We start from the raw sequence: 12,173 nt of genomic DNA, 5'->3' as shown, positions 1-12,173 counted from the left end.
CGATCGGGTTTGTTATTCATAGTTTATAATTTCACCATGCAGTCAGCTGTTTCAAAATAAATTATGTTGTGTAAAGTAAGATGTTCTTGGCGAACTGGTCGTCGCCTGCTTAAATTTCTTGGATTGCAAAGTGGACTCAGGTAATGTTAGTAAGTTTGCTTATCCCTGTTTGGGCCGTTTCATTCATGAACCGTATGTTTGGCAATTTTGATGACTGCATAGAGTGATTGTGATAAAGCATGTGAAGGTTCAGTTTACTATATTTTTGTAGCTTGTAGAACATCATTAAGACCTTTGCTATTCAGATTTGTGTTGGATAACTGTTTATGATAAATAAATTATAATGCATATTACTGAAAAACTGCATATTGATTACAATGATGATATTAGCATGATTGATTTACCCATTTAACAACTCTTCTAGAAAGTTCTAGATGAAAAGAAAAAAAAAGCTAGCTGATTTGAAGCTTCTAGAATAAGCATAATAAATGCTAAGACTATTTTTAAAGCAATTTGTGCAATTATGTAACTGGATAACAAGTGGTTCTTTGACACGTTTTTCCTTAAATCTCGAATTCTGTGTTGAGGGTAAATGGCCTGGATAAAACAGTTATCAGACATACTTCCAAATCAAATTATAATATTTTCTAAGGAAAAAAAACAACACTCGAACATTTAATTTTATTTGTATTTTTTGCACAATTATTTTTTTTTATTAGTGTCATGCAACTCCCAAGGATTTGTTGATGTCCTATACCATAGTAATCACCCTGTCTATCCGTTGTAAATTTCTGGGCTTGTTTCCTATAATTTTTTTTCAAGATTGTTCCATTAATGTCCATTATATTTCAAATTTGATTTCAATAGCCAGTAAGACCTATTTTTTGATTCAAAATTTCATTTTCAATCTGTTTGTCATGTGGTTAGGAGGTAAGATGATAGGGTTATTAGAATCAATGCTGTATAAAAGAATGAATTCAAAGATTCTCAGAAAACTTTTTTGCCTGCTGCATAAGATCCAAAGCATAATCTTTATATGACACATGAGGATCAGCAAACTCCTCTGTCTATAGGCGATTTTTGATTTGAAGTTAAGGTCAATCTTGGGTGATTTTAAAGTTTTGCATTTACTAAACATGCTAAAGGCTGGAGTTTTATCATTTATAAAATGTGTACAGTATTTTTGTTGAAATTAATTGAATTATAATCCTACCGAATTGTAATAAAAATATAATGAGTAATGAAATATTTTTTTATTTCTGCCCTTTTTAAATAGAAGGATACTATACAGTTAATCTTTACCTGTATAAGTTATTAAGCTTATCACCATGTACATGTACATATTAAATATGTTGAAGAAATGACTTATCACTAAGGGATATTGGAATTACATACTACAGGATGAAGTATGCAAAGATCCTGTTAGAGGTGGGCCTCACAACACAAACACTGTTAAAATGACATTTACTGTTAATACCAACAAAATACTTAATTCTTTGAGTAATACAAGCAATTGATTATATGATTTATAAAGAGTGTTAATTGACTTATTATAATTTGAAAGTCTGTCTAGATAAATGTTAGTGCGAAAGCCATTGGACTCATTTTGGTATGTTGAAAAAAAAATTATTTTTTGCGGTATAACACGAAACTTTTGTGAATAATGTGAAACTTTTTGAATTTTGGCAATATAAGGAATAACTTTCAGGAATAAATGTGAAACTTTTGCATTATAACGCATAGTTTTTGCAAATAAAACAGCACTTTGATAGTAATTGAACCAAGTAAACTGGAATGTTACTGACAAGCAGGAATTATTTATTACAATCCAGGGTTTCAGATTGCCATCGGCCATTTGCCTATAAGAATTAATTCAAAATGGCTGGAAAAAATAAAATTTAACTGCTGAAATGGCCTATAAGTTTAACACTGAACAGATGTAATGGCCGATTAAATTCTGTATGTAAAGGCCGGTCATATTGTTTTTTTTTTTTTTTCATTCATATCCGATTAATTTCAGTTACTACTTTCTGCTACTGCAGATTTCATGAGCCAATGATGGTCGGGTATTAGATCTTGATCACCAGATACTTCTTGTTGCTCATACACTTCTTTACCAATATTAACATGGAGAAGTGGACAAGCACATGCACCGCCGAAGAAAAAACCTGATGGAATATATTTAATGGGCAGTAAACACTGCAATTTCGGAATTAGAACATATTTGAATGCTGTCAATGAAACTGAGGAATAAAAAAAAAAATAATTTAAGAACTAGGAATATGTCCATAGGACATGAATGCCCCGCTGAGAGTATATTAGTAATGCAACATGAAAATTTGTATTAGTGTATGAAATTTGATGAGAACATCTTGAATAGTTTCTTTAAAATTGAAATCTAAAAAGTTTGATATAGATGATAAATTCTCACCAAATTATGTATGAGTGCATAAACTTACATAAATATATCTTAAATGATTTCTTTAAAACTACCTAAGCAAAATGCAAATTTAAGAAAAGTGACATCAAGGTCACAGGAGAGTTTGAGGTCAAACATTTTTGATGCAGTTGAATAGTTCTCACAAATACGTATCAGCATATTAAGTTTGATAAAAATATTTTGAATGGTTTATTTAAAATAAAGCTAAGCATTAACTTAAAATAAATGAAGTTAAGGTCAAAGGAAAGGTGAAAGGTCAAGGTAAAAAAATGTTGATGCAGTTGAAAAGCTTACATCAGTATGTATTAACATATGAAGTTTGATAAAAATATTATGAATGGTTTCTTTAAAACTGAGTTAAACACAAATGGAGAAAAGTAAGGTCAAGGTCAAATGGAAGGTCAAGGTAAAAAATGTTGATGCAGTTGAATAGCTTACATCAGTATGTTTCAGCACAAGATGTTTGACACTAATTTAAGAAAAGTGAGGCCAATGTCAAAGGAAAGGTCAAGGTCAAAAAATGTTGATGCAGTTGAATAGCTCTCATCAGTATGTATCAGCATATGAAGTTTGATAAATATATCCTGAATGGTTTCATTAAAACTGAGCTAAACACTAATTTAAGTAAAGTTAGGTCAAGTTCAAAGGAAAGGTCAAGGTCAAAAAATGTTGATGCAGTTGAATAGCTCTCATCAGTATGTATCAGCATATGAAGTTTGATAACACTACCCTGAATGTTTTCTTTAAAACCGAGCTAAACAAAATATTAAGAAAAGTGAGGTCAAAAGAAAGGTCAAGGTCAAAAAATGTTGATGCAGTTGAATAGCTCTCATCAGTATGTATCAGCATATGAAGTTTGATAACACTATCCTGAATGGTTTCTTTAAAACTGAGCTTAACACTAATTCAAGAAAAGTGAGGTCAAGGTCAAAAGAAAGATCAAGGTCAAAAAATGTTGATGCAGTTGAATAGCATACATCAGTATGTATCAACATATGAAGTTTGATTACACTCTCTTGAATGATATCTTTAAAACTGAGCTAAACACTAATTTAGGAAAAGTAAGGTCAAGGTCAAAGGAAAGGTCAAGGTCAAAAATGTTGATGCAGTTGAATAGCTCTCATCAGTATGTGTCAGCATATGAAGTTTGATAACACTATCCTGAATGTTTTTTTTAAAACTAAGTTAAACACTAATTTAAGAAAAGTGAGGTCAAGGTCAAAGGAAAGGTCATGGTCAAAAAATGTTGATGCAGTTGAATAGCTCTCATCAGTATGTATCAGCATATGAAGTTTGATAAAACTATCCTGAATGGTTTCGTTAAAACTGAGCGAAACACTAAATTAAGAAAAGTGAGGTCATGGTCAAAGGAAAGGGCAAGGTCAAAGATGTTGATGCAGTTGAATAGCTCTCTTCAGTATGTATCAGGATATGAAGTTTGATAAAGATATCCTGAATGGTTTCTTTAAAACTGCGCAGCTATGTTTAGGCTTCCCGAAGCTTTAAAATGGGCTCAAAACATAATATGTCATTGCGAGGTCGGTTTTGGTTTTCTTTTATAAGTATTGAACTTTAGTACTTCCAATTTATATAGAGGGTTTCCTCAGGTATATATTAACATATTTGTTATGATATCACATGACTTTGTTGATCACGTGACGGTCATTTATAATTTTTTGAAGTGTTTCATATAAATCGCTTTGGCGCAGCTGATTAACATAATAATTATTAACATTTTGTTATATAAATGAACTCATCGTATCCTTGTGTATCTGAAATGTGCTTGAGAAAAGTCATAGTATTACTTGGGTACAAAATATTTCCTGAGAAGTTCAATTTACCTACAAATTTGAGGGTATTTCCCACACAATATCGTAATCTGTATTAAAACAAAGCCAACATACATTTTTTCCCAAGCAAGATTCAGTTCGACAACAACCTCTTCTTACAGATTTCCACAAAAATTCTCAGATTAATCCTTTTAATCACCTGCGCCAGACTCTGTTATACACACAAGATAAATTCTACCTCCAACCACGGGTATATAACAGAGTACATCTCAAAAGTATATTTTTCATAAGCATTTTGAACATGCTGAATTTCAATCAAGGGTAGGTAAGCGGTGTGTTTTTAAAATATTCGGACATATAAGACTTTAAAAACCTTTAACAACCCTGAATTTTTCAATAGCTATCTAGCATTTTACATGCAGTTTGAAATAAAGTGTAAAGTTCATGACACTCTCCCCGTCATAACACTTCAAGTTTGCAGTGACGAGACGTCATTTTCCATTATGACGTCATATTTTGGTAGTTCAGAGATGTGAAGGCACAGAGTGCACTGTGATATTCTTCGGGAAGCCTTAACCTACCTGCATGAGCTAAACACTAATTCAAGAAAAGTGAGGTCAAGGTCAAAAGAAAGGTCAAGGTCAAAAAATGTTGATGCAGTTGAATAGCATACATCAGTATGTATCAATATATGAAGTTTGATTACACTATCTTGAATGATATCTTTAAAACTGAGCTAAACACTAATTTAGGAAAAGTAAGGTCAAGGTCAAAGGAAAGGTCAAGGTCAAAAAATGTTGATGCAGTTGCATAGCTCTCATCAATATCTATCAGCATATGAAGTTTGAGAAAAATATCTTAGATAGTTTCTTTTTAACTTAGCTTTGAAGTGAGCTAAACGCAAAGCGCAATGGAAGGACGGAAGACTGACATGACAAACACTATATGCCCCGGCCATATTCATGGCGGGGCATAAAAATGGATAAAACCACGTCGAAAGAGATGCGAATATTTTGGAGTACATGGCTTAGCATTAACCTTAGGTATGGCTCAAAGTCACCAAGCACAAGCAAAATGTACTATCCTCTCTTTGGCCTCTGGTATAGAGAGTTCTGAGTGAAATCCGGTCTGAGCATGGCTTGAGAGAATGGGCATGATGGTGATTACATGTAACTAGCATCACTTAATGAGAATCCAGTAGAAAAGCAACTTTTAAATGTAAATAAGGCATTTTTTTCCAAAATAAAATAAATACAACTGAGTTACTTGTTCAGTATTTTATTTCTTAGGTTATTTAGCTGACTTCATTAAGTTAAGCTGTGAAAGAATTGTTAAATTAATTGTATATTTTCGACTACTAGTTGACTACATAGAATGTTCAGTCGTTAAAATGAAAAAATGTCCTATGGACTAGACACGTCCCGAGACACAGTTACATTATTTTAACTATAAATTGGCGTATAATTTTAGGAGCTTTAGGACAGAATGGCCTACAACTTTTCTGGTAAATATAATGCCAGGTGTCCTATAGTTGCTTGTTTCAATCTGAAACCCTGCAATCAGTAGGACAGTTAAACTTAAAGCAATATGAGCTGCATTTTTGAGAATTTTATTTTGCTGTTAAAATGTGTTATTATGAAAAATTTGTATGGAATTTAAACCTTTTTGATTAATTAGATAGTAATAAAGTATCAAATTGTTTCAGAATGAAGAATTCTGTACAATCAAATGTATAGTATTATATAAGAAATCAATATTGTACAGGACGACAATAATGTAATTTTGCTTCAATCAGAGCTTATAAATAGTTCTTCCATCCCAAATATGAACAACAGAAATTTATAAACGTTTTTTTTTTCTGTCGATCATTGAAATTGTTAATTACAATTTTGCAACAAAAATTTTTGACCTCAAAGTTGCAGCCTCATATTGCTTTAAATTATCTTTGAAAAATGGAAATTCAAGCTTTTATGTCCTTTAAATTTTCCATATAAAATTTGGGAAAAAAAATTTGAGGTGCTTTTTCAAACGATAACAATTTTAGGTTATATATACTTATTTACAGAGAATTTCTGCAATCACTATAATATTAGAATGTATATAGCAAATATACCTATGTTATATATTCAGCAAATTCACAATTGATTTATCTACATAGATTTTTGGATTCTCCCCAGTTATGTTAATTGATCATAACATTATCCAACATAGACAGTCTATGTAGTAAGGATTGTCCAGAAAAAGCTTCCTGATTTGCCAAGTTTAACATGTGCCTTGGGTATATCAACAGTTTTGCCCGTGGCAAAATGGAGATTTTGTTCTCTCTTCCTGTCTGTAAGCCACTGTGTCATTTATATCTGATTAAGAAACATTATAACTGGGATACCATGTTTACTAATGTTTGGAATTTTGCATCCAGGTTTTTTTTTTTATTTTATATTTATCGTTTCCGAAATTTTATTTTTAATTCATAATTTTATTTATTTTATTTTTAATTTTTCTTTTTTTTTGAAAGTATAACTATTTACATTTTCACAGTGAAATATACTGCTATTTTTCCATTGAATGATAATTTGATATTTTTCATAGTGACAAATATCAAATGATTTCAAAATATCACAATATTTTAAATTTTGAAACCTTTGAAAATTTTGTTACAAAATATGTAAATTTCATTATTTTTAATCCGTTTCGGAGACAAAATTGATAAGCTACTTCTATAAATACATTATATCAGAGTTTGTTATAACCATAAAATTTATGAGGAATTGTTAAGTATTTTGCTGAGAACCCTATATATATCCATAAAATTGGTAGATCTGTGTTAGCACTAAACTACTTTTACTGTAATTCTATTCTTTAACTTTTATAAATAAGTTGAAGGATTGAACGTAGGTGATTTTAAGAAGCTCATTAGCTACTAAAATTATTTTCAGACTACTTTCTTATGGCACAGCGGCTGCAAAGTTGGAGGAAACTGTTAACCCCACAGAACCCTCATGTAACACCCTCCCATGGGTCAGCGATTATTCACCATGCTTTGGTATCCAGGGAAGCTCTGTGGAAATTCTGCGTACCCCAGATGAATTTTATCAAACACTTAAGGTATAAATATTTAACTTGGTAAATGTAAATGTTACTTTGCTCTACATAATGTAAAGAAAATATCTCAAAAAAAATTATATGTAGCAAATTTGAATTTATCATTTGCTTATATATGTATGTACCAAAAGACCTATTAAGAAGATAACATACTCACTAGTAATGCAATAACTGATAGAAAGTGGTATCAGGATTAAAAGCAAGGTATCTATGTTTTTTTAAAGATGAGAAAATCACAATTTTTTTGTGCAGAAAAATTTTAGGGGTGCCAAGAAAAGGATAGTGATTGCATCTCTGTATTTAGGAACTGGTCAGCTAGAAGAAGAATTGGTAAGAGAACAATATTAGTCTGGTTTAAAGCTATTGCACAATATTTTCTTTAAAAGTTTGTTTTAAACATGTCTGAAATGCATTATTTAAAAAGAAAGACTTTTCTGCTTTCCTGTGGATGAAAATTCAAATGTCAAAATTCAAATTTTAAACTGCATATAAATATATGTGAATCTTATTAAGAATTTATTTGGGACGAGGAGTGTACATAAAAAGATATCAATTTATTATCATTTCCTTTAATAGGTCAATGCCATAGAATATGCTTGTGAGAGGGCTAAAGATTCCAAGAACAAGGACTTTGAGGTCCACATTTTGTTGGACTATAACAGGGGGTCAAGAGGGGGAGATGTGTCCTCCCGAACCATGCTGACACCCCTTTTAGAGCGCTACAGTGGAACAGTCCAGGTGTACCTGTACCACACCCCCGACCTCAGTGGTTACCTGAAAAAGTATTTACCCCCCAAAATGGATGAGACAGTTGGGGTCCAGCACATGAAGGTCTACATGTTTGATGACAGTCTTGTCATGAGTGGGTATGTCTTGCATTTTAAATGTTAAACTTGGATTGAAAAAGAAAAACATAGATATGACAAAAAGATAGAGACATCAAGAAAGTAATTTTGAAAAATACAATACTTTAAACATTTATCATGCTGTGATTCTTGTGTAAATTCTAGAAAAATTATAGAAATGGAGCATTTTTTTTTTATTAAATTGCCGTGTATTGTAGGTTAACCTGTTAGGGCCCTACATTGTGTAGTGGGCCCTCTGTCTGTATGTTTGCATGTCTATCTACATTACTTAACTACATATATTCAATATTATGTGCCCAGGATTTATCCTCATCTGCCTTTTGCTCATAGGGTACCCATAGATAAGGGGTGTCTATGCAGTGACCTTGAACCAAGTTTTAACTTAAAGGTCATCTTTGTACAATGTCTGGAGAATTTATATCTGTCCTTTGACCAAGTATTTCACTTACACCGTTTCACTGGGAGTGGGATGTCCATTGACCTTTAACACATTATTACCTCATAGGTCAAGGTCATCTCAAGGTAAAAATCTTATTAGAATTATATATGATAGTTCATACTTCACCCACATTTTCTTGAGTATGGAGCAATAAGCACTACAGGTGTATAAAATTCTTTCTGAGAGTAGTACTTCTCAGTCTTTCTGATTCATGGTTCACCCACAATGTAATCCACATTGTAACCTTTAATAAAGGTGTACAGTAGTTTATATCTTTTATTTTTTTTTAGCACAGACAAGTTATACACCTCCAATATATACATGTAGTGTGCCACCACAAAATATGAAAACAGATTTTTTTTTACCATTGAAAATGTAATAGCTTTTTTTCCATTTTGATTGCTATTTTAAACAAAATTCTTCTGATTTCAGAGCCAATTTGAGTGATAATTACTTCACAAACAGACAAGATCGCTATGTGTTATTCAATGACTGTCCAGAAATGTGCGACTTTTTCACAGGACTTGTGAAAACAGTGTCTACTTTCAGTTTATCACTTGAAGCTGACAACAGTACACGGCTACACCATAACTGGGAAATTCATCCATATGAAGGTATGTAGTAATTCTTGTTGAAGATAGGGAATGGTTGAGATGAAATATGGGCTAAGCTCTTCACTGTAAAATGAGAATATTTTGTACACAATTTTAGTATCAATTGGCACAATAAAAAATTCATTTCTATTCATTAGCCCTAATAATGAACTAAGTTTTTAAGTCAGATGTAAAGGTCTAAGCAAATCTCTTTTGTGCAATCATTCTCCTGAACATATTTTATCTCCCTTTGGTGCCATCTGGCTAATATCTCAACCAAAAAGTGCTAGTTGGTAAATGTGTAAATCAAAGGTCAAGTTCAAACTCCAAATACAATCCCTTATAAATATCTTTTATCCTAATGTTCTTTAATAAAAGAGGGGCCCTTTGAAATAGTCACCATCTCAACTATGTGTATTTTCAAATAATTTTCTTTGTATTTGTACGTGTATTTCACATTTCATTACAAATAAGTCATACGTTACAGACTGAATAGTGCTCAGATATTTGTATAAGTAATTATTTTTTTACCAAAGGAAATAACAAAGGTTTCAAGAAGGCAGCAGGAAAAACAGTAACAGAATATGTCAGATCTGTGAGAAGTCAACAGGAAGACATGCAGGCAAAGAAAAAAACAAAATGTGACACTTATGTTTATCCGTTAGTTCAGATGGCCTTGTTTGGTATCCGAACAGAAGAATCATTTGTGAAGCAGTTATTGCGCACTGCCAGTGATGGAGTGAAAATCTCACTCGCCACGGGATATTTCAATCTGACAAAACATTACCAGAACATTATTGTCCTCGAGTCTTTAGCAAAATTTGATCTCTTAATAGCATCTCCACAGGTGAGGCTGTTTTAAATGTGAAATTAGAGTTGATTCTTATAAATTTCTAATCCACAGTGAAAAGCTGTATTAATTAAGATAGATTTCAAATATAGAAAGAGAAACAGAAATGAAGTACAGTAAAATATGGTTACAAAGAACACACTTATAATGAATTCACACTTATGCCATGTATGCCAATATGGGAAAGTTATTTTCATTTGCCAAAGGTTTAAAACTTATCTTGAACTTTCTGAATATAACAAATTACATTTATAATGAATCAAAATTGTTTGTCCTTGGCATGTGCCTTAAATGTGTTTTACTGTAAATCTAAATAGTTTATCAATCAAATTTTAACAGTGTTATGTATTGCCTATAAATATTAAACAACATGAAAAATTATCCCTTTGTTAAGTTTTCTATTCAGAACAGAGTAGGAGTTTGATAGTTGGATTTCTTCTGCTTTAGGTAAATGGTTTTTATGGAGCCAGAGGGGTGATCGGGAACATCCCTGATGCATACACTTATATTGCCTCCAGCTTTTACCACCTGGTTCTGTACCACAATATGCAGCACCGGATCCGGTTGTACGAGTATTACAGGGACCAGTGGACATACCATGTAAAGGGTCTCTGGTATTATCTCCCCAACCAGACTCTCCCTTTTCTCTGCATGATGGGATCTTCCAACTTTGGTAAAGAATTTTCTCCCCCTAAATCAAAAAAATTGCATGCTACGTAGTTTAGGTCTATTTGAAGATTATGAATTAAAGTTAAAGGTCAAGTTCAACTCTTTCACTGCAGTTTTAAAATGATAGATGAAACATGTTTTGTCAAGTTCAATGACAAGGTCAAAACATCATACTATTTAAGGTCATACATTAAGATCAAGTTAAATTTTTCAGCACATCTTTGGTTTTTTGAATGCATACCATGTGTTTTGTAAGATTCACTTAATGAAAATGAACAATGTGCCGGTATATGAGTACTATGATAATATCATTTCCATATATATGTACTGTCATTATGAAGCCATGAACTATTTTTAATGAACAATTTAGCTATATAACTATTAAAATCTTTTTAATTCTATTTAGGGCATCGATCAGTGTACAGAGATCTTGAATGCCAAATAGCTTTAGTCACACAGAACAAACAGCTACAATCAGAACTTCACAGGGTAACACCTTAAGCCTCTCATTTTAAGTGTTCCATCTTTTTATAACAGAATCATTAGAATTTTTAGTTGGCACTTTTGCAAGCATTAAAAAAAAACTTTGTTCAAACAAAAACTTTATGAAGTCTTAATTAAGCTGCATTCATTTTTCTCCCTTTTTATAAACAGGAACAAGAATATTTTTTTGCACATGGAATACAAACAGACGAGGATACTTACCAGAAAGCGGACAGATTTGTGCCATACTGGGTCAGACTTACCTCCCCTTTCATAAGACGTTATTTATAGCACATGGTCCACATAGAATAGTCATCATAGTCATGTATTATTGTTATAAATGTTTTTATAATAGCATATAAAAGTTATTGAATACTAAAGCCATATTAGAGTTACTTCCCTTTGGAGAAGTACATGTATTAGTGCTGTTCTTGGGCATTATGTTTTAAGAGAAGTTTCTCTTCATGGATATTTTTTATGCAATGCAATTTTTTACAACTGAAAATTTTATTTATCATAGAGAACTGCTTATGTGATAGTCAATGCATATTTCACTGATATTTTACTAGGAAAATAAAAAAATTGATCCAATTCCTTGTTTTCATTTCAAAAATGGCATCATTTATACTGGTATTGATATACTGTAGCCATGCATACTTTTTGCCCATTAAATCTTATTTCTGTAGAATTACAGTTTCTTTTCAAAATTGTGAAGAATTTGTTTGAATGTCATTGTGTGCCTTTATTGTATTCTGAGGACACTGCATGCAGCGACAAATTTCTGTGGAAAAATTGGAACTACATACATAGGTAAATTAATCCCATGAGGAAAAAGTACATTTACAGTATGATTTCCATTCATAACGTTGACAGTAAATGCTCTAAGATTAAAAATTGCAACAAAAAAAAATCTTTTATCAATCTTCAAAATGAGAATTGCT

The 12,173-nt window shown here is 31.8% G+C and overlaps 1 protein-coding gene across 1 annotated transcript; it reads left to right on the top strand.

Annotated features, from left to right (window-relative positions):
- Positions 1 to 18: 18 nt before the first annotated feature.
- LOC133190772 (CDP-diacylglycerol--glycerol-3-phosphate 3-phosphatidyltransferase, mitochondrial-like) lies at positions 19 to 11,792 on the top strand. The gene is made up of 9 exons (XM_061326461.1): positions 19 to 140; positions 7,167 to 7,335; positions 7,585 to 7,662; positions 7,909 to 8,198; positions 9,070 to 9,251; positions 9,767 to 10,077; positions 10,528 to 10,753; positions 11,156 to 11,238; positions 11,404 to 11,792. Exons 1-9 carry the CDS (start codon positions 64 to 66, stop codon positions 11,521 to 11,523), a joined length of 1,536 nt encoding a protein of 511 aa, XP_061182445.1. The 5' UTR covers positions 19 to 63; the 3' UTR covers positions 11,524 to 11,792.
- The last annotated feature ends 381 nt before the right edge of the window (positions 11,793 to 12,173 follow it).

Source organism: Saccostrea echinata, unplaced genomic scaffold (assembly GCF_033153115.1).
Source record: "Saccostrea echinata isolate AGI-Se365-2 ecotype Australia unplaced genomic scaffold, CSIRO_AGI_Sech_v1 ptg000022l, whole genome shotgun sequence".
In the NCBI taxonomy this organism is placed as follows: domain Eukaryota; kingdom Metazoa; phylum Mollusca; class Bivalvia; order Ostreida; family Ostreidae; genus Saccostrea; species Saccostrea echinata.
Note: the sequence above shows the minus strand (reverse complement) of the source record. Positions and strands in the feature narration are given on the sequence as shown.